Source organism: Trachypithecus francoisi, unplaced genomic scaffold (genome assembly GCF_009764315.1).
Source record: "Trachypithecus francoisi isolate TF-2019V2 unplaced genomic scaffold, Tfra_2.0 Lachesis_group12, whole genome shotgun sequence".
Lineage (NCBI taxonomy): Eukaryota > Metazoa > Chordata > Mammalia > Primates > Cercopithecidae > Trachypithecus > Trachypithecus francoisi.
The window spans coordinates 9,832,676-9,858,298 of record NW_022681457.1 but is presented as its reverse complement, the minus strand read 5'-3'; the positions used below and the strand labels follow the sequence as shown (position 1 = coordinate 9,858,298).

The window sequence follows — 25,623 nt, the reverse complement described above, 5'->3', positions numbered from 1 at the left end:
TCTCATACACGCCTTTTATTTCTCAGAACACCTCAAACCTCTTTCCTACCACATGGCCTTTGCACTTGCAGCTCCCTCTGCCTGGAATGCTGGTGGCTTGGCTGTTCACCTGCCTGCCTCGTTCTCTTCTTTCTCTTCATCTGCAGGTCCCTTACTCCAGATAGAAAGGCTTTTACCACTCCATCTAATGAGGGTCCCTACCCATTATTCTGTATCACAGGGGTTGGCAAACAAGACTCCATGGGCCAAATCTGGGCCAACCACTGTTTTTGTAAATAAAGTTTTATTGGAACACAGCCACACCCACTCATTTATGTATTGTGTGTGGCTGCTTTTGCACTACAGTGGCAGAGTTTGGTTGAGTCCCAGACTGCAAGGCCTTCAAAGACGAAAATATTTACTTCCTGGCCCTTCACAGAAAAAGTTTGCTGATTCTTGCTCTCTATCCTCACATCCCATTCGTTTTCTCTATAGTATTGCTCCCAAACTCAAATAATTGATTTGCTTGTTTATTTTATTACTATTATTATTTTTGAGATGGAGTTTGCTCTTGTTGCCCAGGCTGGAGTGCAATGGCCCGATCTCAGCTCACTGCAACCTCCACCTCCTGAGTTCAAGCAATTTTTCTGCCTCAGCCTCCTGAGTAGCTGGGATTACAGGCATGCACCACCATGCCTGGCTAATTTTGTATTTTTAGTAGAGATGGGGTTTCTCCATGTTTGTCAGGTGATCCACATGCCTCGTCCTCCCAAAGTGCTGACATTACAGGCGTGAGCCACTGGGCCCAGCCTGCTTGTCTATTTAACAGTCTGTCCCACAGTGTATCTCCCCTACTAAACGGTAAACTGTACATACATTTGAGGACTCCCAAATGGTTCTCCATGTCCTAGTACAGTGCCTGGGCTAAGGAGACACTACACTGCAATATATATATATTTTAAAGAGTAAAATTGAGCCAGGTGCAGTGGCTCAAGCCTGCAATCCCAGCACTTTTGGAGGCCGAGGCAGGCAGATCACCTGAGGTTGGGAGTTCGAGACCACCCTGACCAACATGGAGAAACCCCATCTCTACTAAAAATACAAAATTAGCCAGGTGTGGTGGCACAGGCCTGTAATCCCAGCTGCTTGGGAGGCTGAGGCAGGAGAATTGCTTGAACCCAGGAGGCGGAGGTTGTGAGCTGGAGATCGCACCATTGCACTCCAGCCTGAGCAACAAGAGCAAAACTCCTTCTCAAAAAAAAAAAAAAAAAGAGTAAAATTGACTTGGCGCGGTGGTTCACGCCTCTAATCCCAGCACTTTGGGATGCCGAGGTGGGTGGATCACTTGAAGTCAGGAGTTCGAGACCAGCCTGACCAACATGGTGAAACCCCATCTTTACTAAAAATACAAAATTAGCCAGGTGTGGTGTCGCACGCCTGCAATCTCAGCTACTTGAGGGGTTGAGGCAGGAAAATGGCTTAACCCGGGAGGCAGAGGTTGCAGTGAGCTGAGATCGCACCACTGCACTCCAGCCTGGATAACAGAGTGAGACTCCGTCTCAAAAAAAAAAAAAAAAGTTGACTTTTGGCCAGGCACATTGGCTCATGCCTGTAATTCCAGCACCTTGGGAGGCTGAGATGAGCAGATCTCTTGAGTCCAGGAGTTTGAGCACAGCCTGAGCAACATAGCAAGACCCTGCCTCTATAACATTAAAAAAAAAAAAAAAATTTAGCAGGGCATGATGGTGCGTCCCTGTGGTCCTAGCTGCTCCAGAGGCTGAGGTGGGAGGATCAGTTGAGTTCCGGAGGCCCAGACTTCAGGTGAGCTATGATTGCACCACTGCACTCTACCCGGGTGACAGAGTGAGACCCTGTCTCAAAAAATAAAACAGGGTGGGCGTGGTGGCTCACACCTGTAATCCCAGCACTTTGGGAGGCCGAGGCAGGTGTATCACCTGAAGTCAGGAGTTTGAGACCAGCCTGACCAACATGGCAAAACCCCGCCTCTACTAAAAATACAAAAAATTAGCTGGGCGTGGTGGCAGGAGCCTGTAAACCCAGCTACTTGGGAGGCCGAGGCAGTAGAATTGCTTGAACCCGGGAGGTGTAGGTTGCAGTGAGCCAAGATCATGCACTCCAGCCTGGGCGACAGAGTAAGACTCTCTCAAAAACAAACAAAAACAAATGAAAAAAAAAATCCCAAAACCTTTATTTATTTTATTTTATTTTATTTTATTTGAGACAGAGTTTCGCTGTGTCGCCCAGGCTGGAGTGCAGTGGCCTGATCTCGGCTCACTGCAAGCTCTGCCTCCTGGGTTCACACCATTCTCCTGGCTCAGCCTCCGGAGTAGCCGGGACTACAGGCGCCCGCCACCACATCCGGCTAATTTTTTGTATTTTTAGTAGAGACGAGATTTCACCGTGTTAGCCAGGATGGTCTCGATTTCCTGACCTCGTGATCCGCCGGCCTCGGTCTCCCAAAGTGCTGGGATTACAGGCGTGAGCCACCGCGCCCGGCACAAAACCTTGATTTTAACTCACACAGAAGAAAGGGTTACACGGCAAGACTGAGGATTCTTGGGGAGGGAGTTTCTGCCACCACCACTTGCTCCCCTACCCCAACCCGTCCCGTCATGGGGTCAGGGGTGCAGGTGCCACTGACCGATGCAGGATGAGCAAGAGGCAGATGAGGCCAATGGCAAAGGCCCAGCACAGGTAGGTGACCGCCAGGCGTGGGCGGGGCGGGTAGAAGCCATAGAAGAGAGGGGACCATTCCAGGTAACCCTGTTGGGGGAAGGCAGCGCGGGGGCCACTGTGGGAGGAGGCGGGGCTCCTGGAGCTGCACAGTCAGGGTCTGGGATCAGGGTTTGCGGTTCGTGTCATTGAAGGCACTGGGCGGGGGAAACTCCCAGGGCCCCAGGCACCTACTTCTCCTGAGAGCAAGTTGAAGAGCTGCGTGGCAAAGGTGACCAGGCCCTGGGAGTGGGGGTTATAGGAGCCGCAGGGCGAGGAGGTGTTGGAGCCGGGAGGGCCTGGGGGAGCGCCTCCCAGCCAGGTGGGCAGCAGCATCATGCAGGCCATAAGCACAGAGGCCAGCACGTTGAGGAGGAGCAGGAAGCGCAGCAGGGAGAAGTAGGACTCCGTGCCGGCGCCAAACTGGCCTGCAGGGGGCAGCAGAGAGAGGCTCAGGTTCCTTCCCGGGAGCAGGACCAGCTGTGCTGGTCCTGTCCCGGGGCTGGGGGCCCAGCCCTGCCTTGCTTTCTATTATTATTATTATTATTATTATTATTATTATTATTAATTAATTATTATATTTGAGACGGAGTCTCTCTCTGCCGCCCAGGCCGGAGTGCAGTGGCGCGATCTCGGCTCACTGCAACCTTCGCCTCCTGGGTTCAAGCAATTCACCTATCTCAGCCTCCCGAGTAGCTGGGATTACAGGCATGCGCCACCATGCTCAGTTAGTTTTTGTATTTTTAGTAGAGACGGGGTTTCACCATATTGGTCAGGCTGGCCTCGAACTCCTGATCTCAGGTGATCCACCCACCTCGGTCTCCCAAACTGTTGGGATTACAGGCGTGAGCCACCGCGCCCGGCCCAGCTGTACCTTTCTCAGACCCAAGAGTCCAGGCCCCCAGCCCCTTCTCCCTCAGACCCAGATCCCAGTTCCTTCTCCCTCAGATCTGGGAGTCCAGACCCCAGCCCCTCCTCCCTCAGACCCCAAAATCCAGGCCCAAGTCCCTCCTCCCTCACACCCAGGAGTCCAGGCCCTGCCCCCAGGACATCACCCGAACCCCACCGCACCCCCGATCCTCTTCAGTGTCCATGACCAGGGCTGCAGGCTTCGCAAGCCTTCCTTTGTTTTCTCCTTGGACCTCCGAAGTAGCCGTGCCCATTGGTCCGTCCTAGTTCCAGAGCCATAGACCACCTGGTCCCTTGCATTTCTTTGCCTGAGAGGGAAACAAGCAGAAAATGAGGGGTTTTGCAGCCCCAGACTGGGAACCATCCGAATGTAGAAACAACCCAAAAGTAGAACGGAGAAGTAAATTGTGGCCTATACATAAGATAGAATACTCTGTGGCAATAAAAAAGAAACCAATTGGGTGCGGTGGCTCACGCCTGTAATCCCAGCACTTTGGGAGGCCAAGGTGGGTGGATCATCTGAGGTCAGGGGTTCGAGACCAGCCTGACCAACATGGTGAAATCCTGCCTCTACTAAAAATACAAAAAAAAAAAAAAAAATTAGCTGGTCCTGGTGGTGGGCGCCTGTAATCCCAGCTACTTGGGAGGCTGAGGCAGGAGAATCGCTTGAACCTGGGAGACAGAGGTTGCAGTGAGCTGAGATGGCACCATTCCACTCCAGCCTGGGTGACAGAGTGAGATTCCTTCTCAGAAAAAAGAAAAAGAAGGAAACCTAATGCTAGGCAGAAGAAAACAGCACAGAAGACTGAAGACGGCATGATTCTATTTGTACAAAGTTGCAGAGCACAGAGCTGGCAAAGCTATACAGAAAAGCGGGAGGCTGGAGTGGGAGAATCGCTTGAGCCCAGGTGTCAGAGGCTGCAGTGAGCTGAGATCACACCACTGCACTCCAGCCTGGGCATCACAGCGAGACTCTGTCTCAAAAAAAAAAAAAAAAAAAGCCGGGCGCGGTGGCTCAAGCCTGTAATCCCAGCACTTTGGGAGGCCGAGACGGGCGGATCACGAGGTCAGGAGATCGAGACCATCCTGGCTAACCCGGTGAAACCCCGTCTCTACTAAAAATACAAAAATCTAGCCGGGCGAGGTGGCGGGCGCCTGTAGTCCCAGCTACTCGGGAAGCTGAGGCAGGAGAATGGCGTAAACCTGGGAGGCGGAGCTTGCAGTGAGCTGAGATCCGGCCACTGCACTCCAGCCTGGGCGATAGAGCGAGACTCCGTCTCAAAAAAAAAAAAAAAAAAACAAAGGTTAGGGGAGAAGGTTACCATCTCCTTGTGAGGAGAAAGGGAGTGTCAGGGGAGGGACGCACAGGGTGCTGTCATGCTGTGTCGCTTGCCCTAGCTGGAGTTTATCTGGGCTCTCACTTTATAAATACAGTCATCCCTCAGTATCCATGGGGGTTGGTTCAAGGACTCCCCAAGGATACCAAAATCTGTAGATGTCCAAATTCCGTATATACAATGGCATAGTATTTGCATACAGGCTACACATATCCTCCTGTGGTTTTTTAAATTTTATTTTATTTTTTATCTGATTTTTCAGAGACAGCGTCTCGTTTTGTTGTCCAGGCTGGAGTGCAGTGGTGCAATCATAGCTCAATGCAGCCTCAAATGTCCAGGCTCCAGCAATTCTCCCGCCTCAGTCTCCCAAAGTGCTGGGGCTACAGGTGTCGGCCACTACACCTAGCCCTCCAATGCACTTTAAATCACCTCTAGATTACTTACAATACCTCATACAAGGTAAATGTTTTATAGATAGCTGTTCTTTTAATTTGTATTTTTTGTCATATTGTTACTTTATTACTTTTTTTTTTTTTTTTAAGACGGAATCTTGCTCCGTCACCCAGGCTGGAGTGCAGTGGCGCGATCTTGGCTCACGGCAAGCTCCGCCTCCCAGGTTCACGCCATTCTCCTGCCTCAGCCTCCCGAGTAGCTGGGACTACAGGCGCCTGCCACCTCGCCCGGCTAACTTTTTGTAGTTTTTAGGAGAGACTGGGTTTCACCGGGTTAGCCAGGATGGTCTCGACTCCTGACCTTGTGATCTGCCCGTCTCGGCCTCCCAAAGTGCTGGGATTACAGGCATGAGCCACCGCACCTGGCCTGATTATTACTTTTAAAAGGTACAGATGGGGTCTCGTTATGTTGCTCAGGCTGGAGTATAGTGGCTATATTCACAGGCACGATCCCGCCACTGATCAGCAGGGGAGTGGTGATATATTGTTGTTATTTATTGTTTTTTCCATACATATACTATATATAATTTATATTTGAGATGGAGTCCCGCTCTATCACCCAGGCTGGAGTGCAATGGCACGATCTCAGCTCACTGCAACCTGTATCTCCGAGGTTCAAGCAATTCTCCTGCCTCAGCCTCCCGAGTAGCTGGGATTACAGGCACATGCCACCACAGCCAGCTAATTTCCTGTCTCTACTTAAAAACACAAAAAAAACTAGCCGGGCGACGAGGCGGGCGCCTGTGGTCCCAGCTACTCGGGAGGCTGAGGCAGGAGAATGGCGTAAACCCGGGAGGCGGAGCTTGCAGTGAGCTGAGATCCGGCCACTGCACTCCAGCCTGGGTGGCAGAGCGAGACTCCGTCTCAAAAAAAAAAAAAAAAAGTAGAGTTGGGGGTTTCGCCATGTTGGCCAGGCTGGTCTCGAACTCCTGACCTCAGGTAATCCACTCGCCTCGGCCTCCCAAAGTGTTGGGATTATGGGTGTGAGCCACCGCGCCGGGCCCACAATCATTTTTGAAGGAGGGCACCTGCATTTTCATTGTTCACCGGGCCCTGCGAATTATACCGTGAGAATGGGAAAAGAAAGAAGTTAAAGAGAGGGAGGCTTTGAAGAGGAGGCAAAGATGAAGGAAGGCATAAAGCAGACAGAAATAAATATTAACAGATTTTGGACACACACAAACTAAGAGGCAGAGACAGGATTGGAGGAGACCAAGGAGATGGCGAATCCCAGAGACAGAGAAGAGATCCCAGAGCCACAGAAAGTCAGCACTCCCCTGGAGTCCGAAGGAGAGACAAAGACAGGGGAAAAAAGAAACCAAGAGAGGCAGCTCTGAGCGAGGCAGAGAGAGGCCCCAGAAGCCAGGAGCGGCAGAGGACAGAGGGAGGAGACCGAGTCCAAGGTATGGAAGAAGGGCCCGGTCCAGGCTGTGCGGGTCCCAGCCAGAGGTGGGGCCTCACCTGTGTGCCCGTCTGGCCTGCATGGGCCAGGGCAGTTCCCGGGAAGGGTGAGGGTCCTGCAGCTCCGTCTGGGTGACTTCTGTGAAGGCCTTTCTGCTCCTTTCTCCAGCCTCCTCCTCCTCCTCCGGCACCCCCCAAGGCAGCGCCCCAGGGCCTCGGTACCGAAGGGTGGCAGCACTGGGCAGCTCGTTCAGCACAGAGGACAGCGATGGGCCTGGGGAGGGGCAGGGGTCTGGGAAGACCCAGGAGTCTGGGCCCAAATTCCTCCTCCCTCAGACCAGGAAACCAGGCCTCAGTCCCCTCCTCCCTCAGACCCAGGAGTCCAGGCCCCCAGCCCCTCCTCCCTCAGACCCAGGAGTCCAGGCCCCCAGCCCCTCCTCCCTCAGACCCAGGAGTCCAGGCCCCCAGCCCCTCCTCCCTCAGACCAGGAAACCAGGTCCCCAGCCCCTCCTCCCTCAGGCCCAGGAGTCCGGGTGCCAGTCTCTACTTTCGCTGGACCCAGGGGCCCACAGTCCTCAACTCCATCCCCAGGCGCGGACCCCTCCTACTCCAGGGCAGAGGAGTCCAGTCCTCAACTTCCTTTTCCTTCTAGCCCAGAAGTGTGGGAACCCAGCCTCTCCTATTCCCAAGACACCCAAACTCCCAGCCCTTAGCCCTCCCCTCCTTCCAGACTAGCCTGGTTCTCTAGGCTTCTCCTCCTCACACCCCGGAGTTTCAGCCCTCAGTTCCTTTCTCCCCCGTAATATCAAGAAGTGGAAACTTCTCTTTAGCCCTCAGACTCAGGAGGCCAGGCCTCCCCTTTCCTCCAGCAGTACTCCCACCTAGCCTGAAGGTCGGATGGATCTGAGCTTCTCCTGGCATCCCTACCTCCTCTGGCCTCCCGGGGGGCCAGCCACCCCCTGGAGGAGCCCCAGGCTTCTGATTCCAAGGTTGGGTTTCTTCCATGGCCCCAGGCTGGGCTGTTTCTAGTGGCCACCAGGCAAACACTGCCCCAGGTAAGGGAGGGGCCAGGGGCAGGTGTGTACCTGGCCAGTAGGTGGCCCAGAGGGAGTAAGGTACACTTCCTGTAGTTTCTCAGGGCCGCTGATGCGAAAGGTCTCCTGGGAGCTGAAGTCCCTCTAGTGCCCCAGGCCTGACAGTTTGGTTCCTGGGCTGGGCAGCTGTACCTCACCCCGGGACTTTGTCGCCTAAGTCCTTCCTGCCGTTTATCACCCAAGATACCTGCACAGACACAATGCCTTTGTGCAACACTTTATTGGGAAAGATTGACACATGGTGACCTGTCATAGGCCAAGGGATGAGAAGAGGGTGCCAGGAGCATTGGGGCCCCGAGGTGGCTCAGATGGAAGCCATGGGACGGCCGTCCCCAGGCCCACGCATATGCACCTCAGTTTCCGTGAAATGGGAAGCTTATGCTTCCTTCCAAGTCTGCAATATCGGTGCAATGAGCTAAAAGTGGAGCGAAAGACACAAGGAAGAGGCGTCCCACTCCCAGGACCTGCCCCCAAGCTCTGACCCCACATTGTGGATGCAAAGAAAGGGAATTTGTCCAAAACCCACTGCCCAGGGGCCCCTTCCGTTTTGGGGAAGCGCAGTGCTCTCTGGATACCCAGAAGCTGGAGCAGGGGCCCACGAGACTCTTGTCTGGACAAAACTTTGATTTTGTAGGAGTGGAGGTGGTCCCTGGGCGGAGGGCAGGGAGGACACCCCCAGGTCTGCTTCAGTTGCAGGCAGAGTATTTAGCTGGGGAGAAGGAAATTCTCTCCAGGACCCTCTCCAAGGTAAGGACTCTTTCTGGGGAGGAGACAGCGGCCTGGTTCACAGAATTCCTGGGACCAGCTGGCAGAGGGAGCGTCAGGGAGCTTACTCCCCCCGGAGCTTCTCCGGGACAAGGCTGGTGGGCTGGGATGCTGCCTTCCGCCGGCTGGGGCTGCCCCCATCCAAAGCCAGCCCCAGCCCCAGGGCTGCCAGGGCCAGGAAGTGGATACAGAAGTAGATGGAGGCCCAGTACTGAAGCGTGTCGGCCAAGGAGAGCAGCACGAAGCCCATGCACATGTAGTCATAGGCGCGCATCTTCAGGAACCACTGCACCCAGTCCCAGGCCTTCTGGCCCCCTAGGCTTAGCCGCCCTCGCAAGGCTGACTCCAGCCGGCCCTCAGCAGCCAGGCACAGAGTGATGGTCAGGAAGCTCAGGTAGTAGCCCGGGTGGAGGCCGTGCCAGTAGGCGCTCAGCAGCATGGTCCAGGCGCTCCTGAAGAGGAGGCTGGGAGTCAGGACCTGCGAGTCCAGGTCCCCAGTGCCCACTGACCCCAGATCCAGGAGCCCCTCCTCCCTCAGACCAGGAGTCCAGGCCCCACCCCTTCCTTCCTCAGACCCAGGAGTCCAGGCCCTTGCCCCTCCTCCCTCTGACCCAGGAGTCCAGACCCCACCTCCCTCCTCCCTCAGATCCAGGAGACCAGGCCCCAGGCCCTTCCCGCTCAGAACCATGCCCCTAGCTCGGGAAGGCGGAGGAGGCTATAGGTCTCCTTCAGGGATCCAGGAGCTCGCAGCCTCCCATACACACTCACAGTCCTATGAAGACCCTCTCCTCCTTTAAAGATTTAACATTTTATGTTCCACTGCCCTTCCTCTCCCAGGACCAACAAGTCTAATTCTTCAGCCCAGTGGGTTTTTTTTGTTTTGTTTTGTTTTTGAGATGGAGTCTCGCTCTGTCACCCAGGCTGGAGCGCAGTGGCCCGATCTCGGCTCACTGCAAGCTCCGCCTCCCGGGTTCAAGTGATTCTCCTGCCTCAGCCTCCGGAGCAGCTGGGACTACCGGTGTGTGCCACCACGCCAGGCTAATTTTTTTCACCATGCTGGCCAGGATGGTCTCGATCTCTTGACCTTGTGATCCGCCTGCCTTGGCCTCCCAAAGTGCTGGAATTACAGGCGTGAGCCACCGTGCCCGGCCATTTTTGTATTTTTAGTAGAGATGGGGTTTCACCACATTGGCCAGGATGGTCTTGATCTCCTGACCTTGTGATCCATCCGCCTTGGCCTCCCAAAGTGTGGGATTACAGGGGTGGGCCATTGCACCCAGCCTCTTTTTTTTCTTTGTAGAGATGGAGTCTTGCTGTGTTGCCCAGACTGGTCTCGAACTCCCGAGCTTAAGTGATCTTCTCACCTTGGCCTCCCAAAATACTGGAATTACATTGCACCTGGCCAAGTCCTATTTTCTTGAGAAGGGAGGACCACTGGTTTTCTGGTTCTTCAAGAGTGTGGAGGCTGGGGGCAACGGCTGGCACCTGTAATCGCAGCACTTTGGGAGGCTGAGGTGGGAGGGCTGCTTGACGCCAGGAGTTCAGGACCAGCCTGGGCAACATAGTGAAACTCCATCTCTATTAAAAAAAAGAGAAAAGGGCCAGGTGCGGTGGCTCACACCTGTAATCCCAGCTAGCTGGGAGGCCGAGGTGGGCAGATCATGATGTCAGGAGATCGAGACTATCCTGGCTAACACAATGAAACCCTGTCTCTACTAAAAATACAAAAGATTAGCTGGGCGTGGTAGTGTGTGCCTGTAATCCCAGCTACTCAGGAGGCTGAGGCAGGAGAATCACTTGAAACTGGGAGGTGGAGGTTGCAGTGAGCTGAGATCGCACCACTGCACTCCAACCTGGGCGATAGAGTGAGACTCAGTCTTAAAAAAAGGGCAGGAGGGCCGGGCGCGGTGGCTCAAGCCTGTAATCCCAGCACTTTGGGAGGCCGAGACGGGTGGATCACGAGGTCAGGAGATCGAGACCATCCTGGCTAACATGGTGAAACCCCGTCTCTACTAAAAGATAAAAAAAAAAGCTAGCCGGGCGAGGTGGCGGGCACCTGTAGTCCCAGCTACTCGGGAGGCTGAGGCAGGAGAATGGCATAAACCTGGGAGGCGGAGCTTACAGTGAGCTGAGATCCGGCCACTGCACTCCAGCCTGGGCGACAGAGCAAGACTCCGTCTCAAAAAAAAAAAAAAAAAAAAAAAAAGGGCAGGAGTTCGATTCGAGACCAGCCTGGCCAACATGGTAAAACCCTGTCTCTACTAAGAATACAAAAATTAGCCTGATGTAGTGGCAGGTGCCTGTCATCTCTGCTACTTGGGAGCCTAAGGCAGAGGAGAATCACTTGAACCCGGGAGGCAGAGGTTGCAGTAAACTGAGATTGTGCCACTGCACACCAGCCTGGGCAACAAGAGTGAAACTCCGCCTCAAGAAAAAAAAAGAAAAGAAACCAGGAGCCCCCAGCCTCCCATTCCTCTATACAGTCCAGGTCCCCTCTTCCTTCAGGAACTCAGGATTTCAGAAGCCTGTCCCCCTTCCTCCCTCCGGGCCCCAGGAGTCTCTACTCCTTTCTTTTTGGGGGCCCAGTTCATCCCCTCCCACCCAGAATCCCTCCCATCCTTTCCCTCAGGACCCAGGATTCGGAGTCCCAGCCTCTTCTTCCTTCAGGGATTCAAGAATATAATTCCTGCCTCCTGAAGACTCGGAAATCTCCAGCCTCGGTCGCCTCCTCTTTTGGGACCCAGAGTTTTGGTCCCCTCTCCTCATATACCCGTAAATTTAATTCCCTAACCCTTGAAGACCTACAGTCAGGCTCTCGCCCCATCTTTATCAAAGACAGAGAAATCGCTGTCCATCTCACTCCCCATCTGTGTATCTATCAGTGAGCTTTGCCACAGACGGTGACCTGAGGGAGGTCTTTCCTGTTGTGGTCACTGACTTATCCCTCAGACACATCTGAGTGCTAGAAGCACAAAAGTCACCCGATGATTAAAAAAAAAAACCTCTGGCCGGTGCAGTGGCTCACACCTGTAATCCCAGCATTTTGGGAGGCCGAGGCAGGTAGATCACCCGAGGTCAGGAGTTCAAGACCAGCCTAGCCAATATGGCAAAACCCGGTCTCTACTAAAAATACAAAGATTAGCCTGGCATGGTAGCACACGCCTGTAATCCCAGGTACTGGGGGGCTGAGGCAAGAGGATCGCTTGAACCCGGGAGGGGGAGGTTGCAGTGAGCCGAGATCATGCCACTTCACTTCAGCTGTAAAATAAACAAAAAGGATGAATCCTGTGCATTTTAAGGTGTTTAGGAGCATCCCTGGCCTCCACCCACTACATCCCACTAGCACCTTCCAGTTAAAACAAAATGTCTCCAGGCATTGCCATGTGTCTCCTGGGGATGCAGCAGCAGCACAACTGCCCCCAGTTGAGAAGCACTTGTGTAAACACTGGGGTGCTCTGGGCTTTGACCTGGCCTCAGCCCCAGAACTTTAAGTATCATCTATATACCTGGCCAGATGCAGTGGCTCACACTTGTAATCCCAGCACTTTGGGAGGCTGAGATGGGAGGACTGCTTGGAGCCAGGAATTTGAGAACAGCCTGGTCAACACAGCGAGACCTCATCTCTCTATATTTTTTAAAAAGTAAAAAAAAAAAAAAAAAAAAATTAATTAAAAGATTTTGGCCAGGCATGGTGATTCACGCCTGTAATCCCAGCACTTTGGGAGGCCGAGGCAGGCGGATCACTTGAGGCCAAGAGTTCGAGACTAGCCTAGCCAACATGGCAAAACCCTGCGTCTACTCTTGGCATGAGAATCACTTGAACCCAGGAGATGGAGGTTGCAGTGAGCTGAGATCACACCACTGCACTTCACCCTGGGTGACAGAGCATTGAAATAATAACAACAATAAATAATAATAATAAAAATTTGTAAAGGTATAATTTACACCTGATGCCACTCAAGCGTCCCCTTTTAAGAGCGACTTTTCCCTTAAGCGTCAGAATCACATAATTACCTATCCAACAACTTCAGCTGGAAACCTAAGAGTCACCTCAAAGTCAATCAGACTAAAACCCAAACCCTGTTTCCTCATCCTTCTTACTCCCAAAACTTACTCCTGCTGGGTCTTCCCCTTCCACCTTTAATTTAATTTAATTGATTAATTAATTTTTGCTTTTTTACTTTTTTATTTTTTTGAGATAGAGTCTTTTCTGTCGCCCAGGCTGGAGTGCAGTGGTGCAATCTCGGCTCACTGCAAGCTCCACCTCCCGGGTTCATGCTATTCTCCTGCCTCAGCCTCCCGAGTAGCTGGGACTACAGGCGCCCACCACCACGCCCAGCTAATTTTCTGTATTTTTAGTAAAGACGGGGTTTCACCATGTTAGCCAGGATGGTCTCGATCTCCTGACCTCGTGATTCGCCCACCTCTGCCTCCCAAACTGCTGGGATTACAGGTGTGAGCCACTGCGCCTGGCTATGAGTTTCTACTTTTTTTTTTTTTTGAGATGGAGTCTCACTCTGTTGCCCAGGCTGGAGTGCAGTGGCGAGATTCTGGCTCCCTGCAACCTCCACCTCCTGGGTTCAAGCCATTCTCCTGTCTCAGCCTCCCAAGTAGTAGCTGGGACTACAGGTGCGCACCACCACACCCAGGTAATTTTTTGTATTTTTAGTAGAGATGTGGTTGCACCATGTTAACAAGGATGGCCTCAATCTCCTGACCTCGTGATCCGCCCACCTTGGCTTCCCAAAGTGTTGGGATTACAGGCGTGAGCCACCGCACCCGGCCTTTTTCATTTGAGACAAAGTCTCACCCTGTCGCTCAGGGTGGAGTGCAGTGGCATGATCTCGGGTCATTGCAACCTCTGCCTCCTGGGTTCAAGCGATTCTCCTGCCTCAGCCTCACAAGTAGCTGGGATTACAGGTGCGCAACACATGTCTGGCTAATTTTTGCATTTTTAGTAGAGACAGGGTTTCACCATGTTGGTTAGGCTGGTCTTGAACTCCTGACCTCATGATCCACCCGCTTGGGCCTCCCAAAGTGTTGGGATTCCAGGCATGAGCTGCTGTGCCTGGCCTGAGTTTCTGCTTCTAAAGGCTGCACAGATAACAATATCAAGCACAGAGTCTCCACTCAAGAAATACTAGAAAAATGAAAAACAATAAAAACGAATACGTAGCGCGCACGTACCTGTCAGGCCTCACATTAAATACATTTCACATTTTATCGCATTTAGTCCTTCTATCTACCTATGAAACCAGTAATAAATAGCATTAACTCCATTTAACACTTGAGGCAACTAAGAGGTCAACTAACTCCTCAAGGTTTCTCCATAACCTGGATGGCCAAGATTCCAGGAAGGCTGGCTGTTGAGTCCACGGGACTCAGTACATTGCTTCTGTCAAGTGAGGCTGACTTTACAGAAGTAGAAACTGAGGCCCAGAGAGGGGGAATGGTTTTACACCAGCATGCTGCCACTAATCAGAGGCAGGGCGAAACCAGGCTAAACAAACTACAATTCCCATGAGCCTCCGGGGCAGGAGCCCAGCCAGGGAAGCTTCAGGCTACCCTGGGGCTTGCTGGGTGATGTAGTTCTGCAGTGTCACCTGAGACTGGTGGGACTCACTCATCGCAGGACACAGGAACCGGCGGGTGCGCTCTTGTAGATATACTGCGCCAGCCACCACTGCACCGTCATGTTCCAGTACGGCATGCCATCGCGCACCCGCACGCAGAAATCTGTGCCGTAGCAGTCGATGTTGCGGATGGTCTCATAGTCATACTCCAGGGAAGCCGCCTTCTCCAGACTGGGGGGTGGAGGATGAGGGTGGGGGACAGACATGCAGCTCAGCCAGGCCCCCTCCCGACGCCTGCTAGTGTCCCAGCCCCGGATGCTAAGGAAGGGATCCTGGCCACGCAATGGCTCTCTGGCTGTCAGACTTGCTAGGGCAACAAGGGAGGGTGGCCCAGAGGGTGCCTGTAGGGGAGGACGATGGGTGGGCCGGGTGGTACAGTTCACTGACAATGGGCTTCTTCTTCTTTTGGTACCTAATGGGGCCTGCCACACCCATGAAAAGCCTTGAAGGGCTATGGTTGCTAAGCTATGAGTCCTTTAAGCAACCAAGCTCAGTATGTTCAGAGAAGCCTCCAAGGATGGTCCCTTCTAAATCGTCGGACACTGCAGTTGCTAGAGAAGTTGTGATTATCATCCCTCATAACAAGGTGCTTCATGGTTGCTAGGGAGATGTTCCTGGCACCAGTGTGGTCCCTATGATCTTTGTTGCTAAGGAAAAGGCATTCCTTAGCAACAAGGCCTAGGATGTTTAGAAAGGCTTTTAGAAAGGGGCTTTTTCCTGGTCGCAGTGATTGTTGGAGAAGTGTCACCTCTAACAATACAGTGGTTCCCTCGTCACTCATGCCGACAGCCCCAGCAGTGGGAAACGTTGGCCCATATGAAGCCTTGGTGGCCTCTGATGATAGGAGGGGAGCCATCCTTTAGGGGTGGGGACCGAGCAGATTTAGAAAAACCTTCAATTCCTGCTTGGATTCACTGGGGGGACATCGTCTCTCTAGCAGCTGGAGGTCAGAGCATGGTTATTAGGGCAGTGGTAATAAATTCACGTGGGGGTGTCACTACCCCCACAACAGAATGGCAGTTGGTGACGACTAGGGGACAACCCTAGCAGGGAGTAGTTCATCATTTACATCGACAGGCTGTTCCCCCAGCTGCAGTCCAAGCCCCTGGGGGAAGGCTGACTGCAGCTGCGAGGAACACAAGGGCAGTCTACTCCTGGTTGCCGGGGGTGCCATTTCCCTAGCAACACGGGGGCAATACTTCCTCAGCCACAAGAGAGTCCACAGCTATGGCCATGCTACTTGCCTAGCAATACCGGTGGGGGGGGGGTGGAGCCTCTCTGGCAACAAGGGTCAACCCATAGTTACCAGGGGGAGGTTTGGCTTCCTTAGCAACAGTGTAACCGTAGTTGGTAGGAATGGCATGCCCTCTGCTGGGGAACAGCACTGGTCAGGGATTGGAAATTGCTATTTCCTTGCAAACAGAGGGCAGCTGAGGGCTGCTATGTGAGGATATCCCACGGGATGGAGCAGTGCTAGCTCCTAGCAACAAAGGCGCAGTGCAGGGGGAGCCATATCTGCAGCAACAGAGCAAAACTTCTGGCAAAAAGGAGGTGAACTACTGTTGCTAGGGATCCTGCTTCCCTAGCAAATAGCAGTGTTCCATTGCTAGGGAACCGTTTCCCTAGCAACAGAGGGTGACCCACCACTACCAAAGGATGGCGTCCCCAGCAAGCAGGAACAACCTGGTTCTGGGGGGTGACACTTCCTTGGCAACAGAGAGGTGGCACAGGGTTGCTAAGTTACCACCTTTTCCTAGCGACAGGGGGCAGTTCACCATACTACGGGGTGATAAGCGCTAGCAACAAGGGGCATCTGTCAGTACCAGGGGTCTTTTCCCTACCGATAGGGGCTGGCAGGCCGTGGTTGCCAAGGGGGCGACACTCAGCTAACAAAAAGATGGTGGCCCTGGCCCCTTGCTCCCCGCTCTCCTCCCTGCTAGGGGCAGAGCCAGCCCTTGGAGGTGGGGGCTGCTGGGTCTTGGGAAGCCTCCCTCGCGCCGCCTGACCTGCTGGGGGGTGGGCATTGGAGGGTGGGGCCGCCCCCGGCCCGGGCTTTGGCGGCCACGGGGTAGGCCCCGAAGCCGGCAGCAATCCAGGCCACGTAGAAGCGCATGCGGAAGGCGAAGAAGACGGGGATCATGTAGAAGAGGCGGGCGGGCAGCGGGCGGGCGTAGAAGGCGTCCTCGCGCACGGCCTCCAGCGGGAAGAGGTGGGAGGAGAGCAGGAACAGCAGGCCAAAGAGCGGGGCCGGCCAGGCGCGGCGCAGCAGGGGCCGCAGGCTGGGCACGGCTCCCGGGAAGGGCTGCTCCAGCCAGTCCAGGTAGGTGCGGTAGCGGAAGAACGCGCCTGTGGGGCGGGGAGGGAGGGCCGCTGTCAGACAGGCAGGTGGGCAGAGCTCACGTCTGCAGGAGGAGGAGAGAGAGCTTGGTGGGAAGCGGGGAAGAGGGAGAGAGGGGGCAGAGACTGGGCGCGGGGAAACCATAAGGGTAGGGACAGAAGACCCAGGGAAATGGGGATAAGAAACGAGAGACGGGGGGGACAAGAAACTGAGAGAGACAGAGACAGTGACAGAAAATTAGAAAGAGGGGCCGGCACGGTGGCTCACCCCTGGAATTCCAGTACTTTGGGAGTCCTAGCTGGGAGGACTGTTTGAGCCCAAGAGTTCGAGACCAGCCTGGGCAAAACAGCAAGACCCCATCACTACAAAAAATAAAAATTAGCCAGGTTTGGTGGAGGGCACCTGTAATCCCAGCTACTGGGAGGGCTGAGGCGGGAGGATCCTTTGAGCCCAGGCTGCAGTGAGCAGTGACTGTGCTACTGTGTTCCAGCCAGGGAGGGAGGGAGGGAGGGAAGGAGGGAAGGAGAGAGGGAGGGAAGGAGGGAAGGAGAGAGGGAGGGAAGGAGGGAGGGAGGAAGGAAAGAAACTAAGAGATAGCTGTGGAACTTTAGCTACAACATCATGGTGATCTGGCCTAGGGAGGAAGCAGTGTGATTCACAGAAGGAGCCGGGGTTAAAATTTTTGTATGTTCACAAAAGACCATATGTTTAGGTCAATGCAGCATGGGAAGTTAAAAATAAAGAAAAAAAAGAAAAAAAACAAATTAAAATAAATAAGACCACATGTTGTGTGATTCCATTTATAAGTACAATGTCCGAAACAGGCAAATCTTTACAAATAGAAAGTCAATTACTGGTTTCCAGGGATGGATGGAGGTTTGGGGGATGATGGATATGGGGTTTCTTTGCAGGGTATGAAATTGTTCTGAAAATAACTACACAGTGGTCATGTTTGCACAACTCTGTGGATATACTAAAAATCAGGGAGTTGTATGTTGGTTTTTCTTTTCTTTGTTTTGTTTTGTTTTTTTTCAGAAAATCAAAGAAGCCAAGAGTTGTATGTTTTAAGTGGATGAATATGTGAATTAGAGTTCCCTAAAGCTGTTATTGGAAAAAAAACTTTGATGAGGTAAACATTAATGAAAAATCTTTTTTTAAAATTTCACACCTATATATACATATATATACACACGCACACACATATTATATATATAAATATATATACATTTTTTTGAGACGGAGTCTCACTCTGTCGTCCAGGCTGGAGTGCAGTGGCACAATCTTGACTCACTGCAAGCTCTGCCTCCCAGGTTCACGCCATTCTCCTGCCTCAGCCTCCTGGGTAGCTGGGGACTACAGGTGCCCGCTACCATGCCCAGCTAATTTTTTGTATTTTTAGTAGAGACAGGGTTTCACTGTGTTAGCCAGGATGGTCTCGATCTCCTGACCTTGTAATCCACCCGCCTTGGCCTCCCAAAGTGCTGGGATTACAGACCACCGCGCCTGGCCGACATACATATATTTTTTGAGACGGAGTCTTGTTCTGTTGCCCAGGCTGGAGTGCAGTGGTGCAATCTCGGCTCACTGCAACCTCCGCCTCCTGGGTTCAAGCGATTCTCCCGTCTCAGCCTCCCAAGTAGTTGGGATTACAGGTGCACACCACCATGCCCAGCTAATTTCTGTATTTTTAGTAGAGATGGGGTTTCACCATGTTGGCCAGGCTGGTCTCAAACTCCTGACGTCAGGAGATCTGCCTGTCTCGGCCTCCCAAAGTGCTGGGATTACAAGCCTGAGTCACTGTGCCCGGCCCTTTTGATTTTATATTCATTTATTTTTTAAAATAAAAGTTTAAAATAAAGGGATGGGATCTTGCTACGTTGGCCAAGTGGATCTTGAACTCTTGGCCTCAAGCAATCCTCTGGCCTCAGCCTCCCACAGTGCTGAGATTATAGGCATCAGTCCCCATGCCCAGATGAAAAATATTTCCTTAAACTGAAAGTGGACCCTAAGCTGTGAATATTTGTTATCTAGGCAGCAAAAACATAAGGTTGACATAGATCTTTACCTCCTTTCTCTCTTCTCCGTGCTCCCGATAAGCTACAGGAGAAGAGAAGAGCAAGGAATCGCTTAGGCTGAGAACAGCCAGCTTCTACCCCGAAGCAGCTCTGGTCCAGCAGAGGCGTAAGACGCAGACCCAGACACAGGCTCACCCTCACAGCAGCAGATGCTAGGATGGAGGTTGCCCCGGGAAGGGCGGGAACACAGAACAGGCACTCAGGGCGGCGGAGAGACAGAGCTGTTGGGCAGGCCCACTCACCTGTCATGATTCCCACATAGCAGTAACTGTAGTTGAGCGTCTCCATCAAGGAGGGCACGTCAGGCAGCAGCCCCAGGGTGGGCCCCTTGTTGAAACCCGAGGTCATTTCCTTCCTCTGGGCCAGGTGCAGGTCCTGGACTTCACTGGCCAGGCTCACCAGCTGGGCAGAAGGGGGTGTGCAAGGGGCCAGGTCAGACTTTGGGCCCTTCCCCATACTCATCTCCCTTGTGCTGCTGCCCTCTGCAGCCAAGGGGTGCTGCATGCTCACAGCTCTGCATATCTAGGTTGTGTGTAAGGCCTCTAGCTGGGCAGTGTTCCCCAGGGATCAGTCCCAGGCCCTCCTCCCTGCCTTTCCTGTTCTGTCCTTACCTGCTCTCAGGCAGTCACAGAGGTTTCAATACTATCCACACACTGATGATGCTCAAACGCTACCCCAGCCCCAGACCTATCCATCAAGTGGCTTATTGGCATTTAGACTCGGATGTCTCCAGGCACCCCAAAACGCACTGGAAACGGAAGACGATGTTACCCGCCCCACAAAGTAGATCCTCTTCTAGTGTCTCCCCTCAAACAATAGGCCACCAAATTGTTCAAGCCCAAAACCTCCCTCACTCCCTCACTCCCCAAATCCGATCTCTTTTTTTTTTTTTTTGAGACAAGTTTTGCTCTGTCACCCAGGCTGCAGTAGAGTGGCACGATGTTGGCTCACTGCAACCTCCGCCTCCTGGGGACTCAAGCAATTCTCATGCCTCAGCTGGCCAGGCTGGTCTCGAACTTCTGGCCTCAAGTAATCTGCCTGCCTTGAAATCCCTTAAGTTTGACTCTGTTGCCTCTTTTCATCTCCACTACTGAGCTGACTATGTTGTACTCTCCACCCTTTCCCACCAGTCCCAAGGTCCACCCTATATCAATAGATCTCGTTCTTACAGCTTGTGGCTGGGTTGTCCATAGAAATCCCTGGCTGGAGTCGGACAAAGTCAGGAGAGGGAGGGCAGGGCTTTTATTCCCTTGTGAGATGGCCTTGGGCTGGCCATCACCCTTAATAGATCGTTTCAAGGTGGGTGGCTCTACTCACCCTTTAAAAAAAATAATGTTGGCCCGGCGTGGTGGCTCGCGCCTGTAATCCCAGCACTTTGGGAGGTGGGCGGATCACCTGAGGTTGGGAGTTTGAGACCAGCCTGACCAACAAGGAGAAACCCCGTCTCTACTAAAAATACAAAAAATTAGCCGGGCATGGTGATGCATGCCTGTAATTCCAGCTACTCAGGAAGCCGAGGCAGGAGAATTGCTTGAACCCGGGAGGCGGAGGTTGTGGTGAGCCAAGATCGTGCTATTGCACTCCAGCCTGGGCAACAAGAGCGAAACTCCGTCTCAAAAAAAAAAATACATATATATATATATATATAGGGCCTGGTGTGATGTGGTGGCTCACGCCTGTAATCCCAGCACTTTGGTTGGCCTAGGCAGGCAGATCACTTGATGTCAGGGGTTTGAGACCAGCCCAGCCAAGATAGTGAAACCCCGTCTCTACTAAAAATATAAAAATTAGCCAGGTGTGGTGGTGGGCGCCTGTAGTCCCAGCTACTTGAGAAGCTGAAGAGAGAGAATCGCTGGAACCTGGGAGGCAGAGGCTGCAGTGACATCACACCACTGCACTCCAGCCTGGGTGACAGAGTGAGATTCTGTCTTAAAAAAATATATATATATATTTTTTGTAGAGACAGAGTCTCACTATATTGCCCAGGCTGATCTTAAACTCCTGGCCTCCAGCAATCCTCCCACTATGACCTCCCAGAGCGCTGGGATTATACAAGTATGAGTCACTGCACCAGGCCTACACAACCCTTTTTCCATCGAGGTACCACAACCTGACCCACTTCCCCTGGGCCTTGAGTTGGGAACGGCTCCTGCTGCTGGTCTGGGGTTCAGGCACCACCCCTTTTTTTTGAGGCAGTCTTGCTCTGTCACCCAGGATGGAGTGTAGTGGCACTATCTCGGCTCACTGCAAGCTCCGCCTCCCGGGTTCACCCATTCTGCTGCCTCAGCCTCCCCAGTAGCTGGGACTACAGGCGCCCGCCACCACGCCCGGCTAATTTTTTGTATTTTTAGTAGAGACGGGGTTTCACCATGTTAGCCAGGATGGTCTCGATCTCCCAACCTCGTGATCCGCCCACCTTGGCCTCCCAAAGTGCTGGGATTACAGGCGTGAGCCACCGCACCCAGCTGGCACCATCCCTTTTCACTCCTCTACATCCTGCCCACACGGTGGCCACTCCTTCAGTCATCCTAAATGCACATTTCCTGCTGCAGCTCAGACCTACCCACAGCCGACAGCCTGTATCAAGGCACCACAGTCTGTCACCTGGACTCGGATAAAGGGATCCTTTTTATTTGGATCCCTTTATACAGGATAAAGGAGGATCCCTTTATCCGAGTCCATTCCATCTTGCCCTGTTCCACTTCAATTCTCCTTCAGCATCCAGAACGAGTATTTTTTTATTTTTATTTTTTGAGACGGAGTCTCGCCCGGGGAGGCCCAGGCTGGAGTGCGATGGTGGGATCTTGGCTCACTGCAACCTCCACCTTCCAGGTTCAAGCAATTCTCCTGCCTCAACCTCCCAAGTAGCTGGGATTACAGGTGTGAGCCACCACACCGGCTCATTTTTGTATTTTTAGTAGAGATGGAGTTTTACTATGTTGGCCAGACTGGTCTCAAACTCCTGACCTCAGGTAATCCACCCGCATCAGCCTCCCAAAGTGCTGGGATTAAAGGCGTGAGCCACCGCACCTGGCCTAGAACGAGTATTTCTATTTATTTATTTTTGAGACGGAGTTTCGCTCTTGTCACCCAGGCTAGAGTGCAATGGCACGATCTCAGCTCACCACAACCTCTGCCTCCTGGGTTCAAGCAATTCTCCTGCCTCAGCTTCCCGAGTAGCTGGGATTACAGGCATGCGCCACCATGCCCGGCTAATTTTTTGTATTTTTAGTAGAGACAGGGTTTCTCCATTTTGGTCAGGCTGGTCTCAAACTCCCCACCTCAGGTGATCCGCCTGCCTCAGCCTCCCAAAGTGCTGGGATTACAGGCGTAAGCCACCGTGCCCGGCCAGAACAAGTATTTTTAAACATTTAAAACTGGTCACATTGCCTCTTCTGGCAGCAAACCAAAAATCCCCTCTTCCAGCAGATCTCGGTCCTCCATGGGAAGAAGTCCAAAGTCCTCACGGTCGCCAGCCAGACCTAGCATGGTGTCAGCCCTGCTGCCCATTCCCTTTTGCTCTTCCCAGAAAGCAGATGTGTCTGGTGCAGCAGGTGAACCCATCCTGCTCCCCTCCACACACGTCATCCCTACGGCCTGAAATGCTCCTCCTCTAACCCCTCTCTCATCCAACCTACTCCTGCCGCTGCTGAGCTCCCGCGGGGCACGCTGAATGCTGTGGAGGCCGCTCCCTACCTAGCATGACCGCTGTGTTCACAGATAAGCCTCCAGTAGGAAACGGTGACTCTGTGGTTCTGGGGTGGGCCCTGGGAGTCTGTTTTCACCCATCTTCCCAGGTGACTAGGAGCCAGACCTGGGTGCCCTAGTTTTGTGCCCTTCAACAAGTACCTTCTCCTCAGAGCTGGTTTTTCTCCTTTGCAAAATAGCTAGCTACAGAGATTCAAGGACAGCATGTTGGTAAACCACCCAGCTGGGCCTCTGGCTCACAGCAAGCACCCAATGGCACCTACTGTTACCCCACATGGGTCATTTCCTCACCCCAGGGGGAGCTGGGAGGTGAAGACCTGCCCAAGAGCATGTGAATGGGGAACCCTATGCCCAGGGCAGCCGTGTGGTGGTGGCCCACCCCCAGAGTATGCAGGAGGTAAAATCCGGGAGCGGCTGGAGGGGGAGGTAAAGTCGGGAGGTGAAGGGGCCCACAGGGAGGCTGGAGGGGAGTGGCAAGCCCCGAGTCTGACCTTCAGCGTCAGTAGCAGCTGGACGGCATTGGTGAAGGGCGTGGGAGTGGGCAGGCCCAGCAGGCTGAGGGCACGGAAGAACAGGAGATAGGAGAAGGTCCAGGCCAGAGCCAGGGCGTGGCAGGAGCTGGGCAAAAGCAGGAGGTGCGTTGTGTTGGGCACAGAAGTCTCGGCCTTGGCCACCCACTCCCCAGGTCCAGCCACCAATCCTCCCCCAACTCTCCCCATTCATTCGGAGACAGAAATACAGAAAGGCAGAGAGAGAGGACTGGAGGGTGGACGGAATGAGTATGATTGAAATGGGGAGAAGAGGCTCAGCCACACAGAAACACACAGCAACAGAGAAGAATGAGGTTCAGAGAAGCTTCAGGTGAAGACCCTGCAATCCTCCGCTTTTTATTTCCAAGGTCCAGGGCTCAAGAAGAGGGGGATGGATATGAATGAATATGAACGGTGGCAGGGCCAGCAGACACACCATCCACTTCTCTCCATGACATGGATGCAGCGGACTGGGACAAACACACAGGGACCAGAGGCAGAAGGCGGGGGAGGAAGAAAAGCAGAGGAAGAGGCTGGGTACGGTGGCTCACGCCCGTAATTCCAGCACTTTGGGAAGCTGAGGCAGGCAGATCACAAGGTCAGGAGTTCGAAATCAGCCTGACCAACACGGAGAAACCCCATCTCTACTAAAAATACAAAATTAGCCAGGCATGGTGATGCATGCCTGTAATCCCAGCTACTCGGGAGGCTGGGGCAAGAGAATCGCTTGAACCCGGGAGGTGGAGGTTGCAGTGAGCTGAGGTCGCACTACTGAACTCCAGCCTAGGCAATAAGAGCGAAACTCCATCTCAAAAAAGAAAGAAAGAAAAAAAAAAAAAAACATGAAACAGAGAAAGGAGCTGATCAACAGGAGACAGCCAGACAGCCAGAGATGAGGCAGAAGCTGAGAAAGACCTAAAGAGGAAACAGGGTGCTTCCTCCTCTCCCTCTCCTCCCTCCACCAAATTCTCACCAGGGCTGGGCCTGAATGAGGGCCCAGGTCCCAAGGATGGTGATCAGAGAATGCAAAGTGTGGGGGCCACAGGTGAACAGGGTGAGCCCCAGGCCCACAGCAGCTGCCCCCCATCTCTTCAGCCCAGGACCTGCAGGGGGAAGGGACAGCATAAGCCTGGAACCTTCCAGAGGGTCCCCCCCTTTATTTTCCACTGCGAAGGGAGCCTGACTCACCGGCTTTCTTAAAGAGGAAGCCGATGGGGATGGAGATAAGAAGAACCACTAGATACGTCCATTCTTCAGGCGACATGGCCTGGGGGAGGGGCAGAAATTCACAGTGAGAACCCAGGAATCCAGGCCCCCTGCCTCCTCCCTCTTCGAGGATCCAGGAACCCAGCCCTCTAGACCCCAGTTTTTGAGGATGATGGAGTCTGAGACTCAGCTCCTCTCCTCTGAGAACCTAGGAACCCGGACTCCAGCCCCTTCCTCCTTGGAGACAGGAATCTACCCCCAGCCCCTCTCCTATGAGCACACAGGCTTCCAGCTCTCCTCTCCTTTGAGAACCCAGGAAAGCGTGGGGATCTCCCAGCACCCAGGCGCCTCCTTTGCGAAGGCAGAAATCAAAGTTACTCCCCGCACCCATACTGGGGACCCACATTTGAAGACGCCCCTCTTTTAAAAACCCAGAAACAGCATCCCTCCCAGACCCTTCCTCTTCGACAGCCCAGGAATCTAGACCTCGGAGACCCCTCTTCCAGCGGGGATCCAGGAACCCAGACCCCCTCTTTGGATCCCCCGGCCCTTGTGAAACCAGATATCCGGACCCCCCCAGCCCTTCTCCTTCGAGAGCACCCAGAGGAGTCCGGGCCTCTAGCCTCCACCTCCTTCGGAGCTCCAGACCCCTCTCCTATGGAGAACCCGGGGATCGGACACCCTTCCCTCCCCAGGCCCAGGCCCAGGCCCAACCGCGCACCCCAGCGTGGGTCGGATCCAATCCCCGGCAGATCCACAGGCGGTTGCGCCAGCCCCGAGCTCTAATGCGCCTCTGGGGCCGCCCTGCACCCACCAGCCTGCAGAGACCCTGCCGCCGTGTAACCTCGCCTTGCCACTGGGCGCCGCCACTCCGGCCCACCTAAGCTGCTTGCCGGGCAGGAGGCAGCCGAGCAGTTCCAGCCCGCGGGCCGCTGCGGCTCCGACCACGCCTCCCCCGCCCAGCGCGCCCCCGCGCCGCCTGCTCCTTCTGGGCGTCCGCTGGGCCGCGCGGATCGGGGCGGGGATGAGGCCACGGTCAGAGTCCCGGGCGGGCAGAGAAGGAGCCCCAGAGCAGGCGACCAGAGCGCGAATCGGCAACGGGACTCGAGTCCAGGTCCACACTGGGCTCCGAGCTCCGAGTAGGGAGCGGGGCGGGGCTTCGGGCTCGGAACAAGGAGGAGCCAAAGCTTTGGACCCGAAGGGAAACAGACGGGATCCGGAAAGGAGGCGGGGTCTGGAGCTCGGCGCGAGGGATGAGGCGCGGTCTCCGTTCGGGTTCCTTCGGACACAATCGGGAGCTTGAGTTCACGGGAGACGGGGCCACAAACCGGCTCACTTCGGAGATAGTCGAGAACGGAGCGCTGGGGCTACTGTGGGCGGGGTCACATGTTTCGGCTTTCTTCGGAGATAGTCGAGTCCTTAATGTCGCTGTTCCGATGTGGGCGGGACCACAGACTCGGCCG

At 53.8% G+C, this 25,623-nt stretch overlaps 3 protein-coding genes across 4 annotated transcripts in view; all 3 read right to left on the bottom strand.

The window, feature by feature from the left end:
• LILRB3 (leukocyte immunoglobulin like receptor B3) overlaps window positions 1-25,623 on the bottom strand; it is a 250,857-nt gene that overhangs the window by 193,443 nt on the left and 31,791 nt on the right. The gene's annotated exons all lie outside the window — the stretch shown is intronic.
• Window positions 2,470-8,123, bottom strand: LOC117093694 (transmembrane channel-like protein 4; the record flags this gene model as incomplete). The annotated part of the gene is made up of 5 exons (XM_033229211.1): window positions 2,470-2,763; window positions 2,908-3,140; window positions 3,784-3,929; window positions 6,872-7,085; window positions 7,739-8,123. Coding segments are annotated over 5 exons (1,131 nt in total), but the record flags the coding sequence as incomplete, so codon positions are not given.
• MBOAT7 (membrane bound O-acyltransferase domain containing 7) lies at window positions 8,107-25,577 on the bottom strand. 2 transcript variants are annotated; one of them, XM_033229173.1, is made up of 8 exons: window positions 25,041-25,577; window positions 24,143-24,221; window positions 23,928-24,057; window positions 22,916-23,042; window positions 18,959-19,118; window positions 16,310-16,649; window positions 14,306-14,474; window positions 8,107-9,148 (listed from the first exon to the last, which is right to left on the bottom strand). In XM_033229173.1, the coding sequence occupies exons 2-8, from the start codon at window positions 24,216-24,218 to the stop codon at window positions 8,735-8,737; spliced, it is 1,416 nt and encodes a 471-aa protein (XP_033085064.1). In that variant the 5' UTR covers window positions 24,219-24,221; window positions 25,041-25,577; the 3' UTR covers window positions 8,107-8,734. The 2 variants fall into 2 exon arrangements, with proteins under 2 accessions (XP_033085064.1, XP_033085063.1); XM_033229172.1 differs by lacking the exons at window positions 8,107-9,148; window positions 25,041-25,577 and adding an exon at window positions 24,882-25,034 and having other exon boundaries at window positions 14,294-14,474.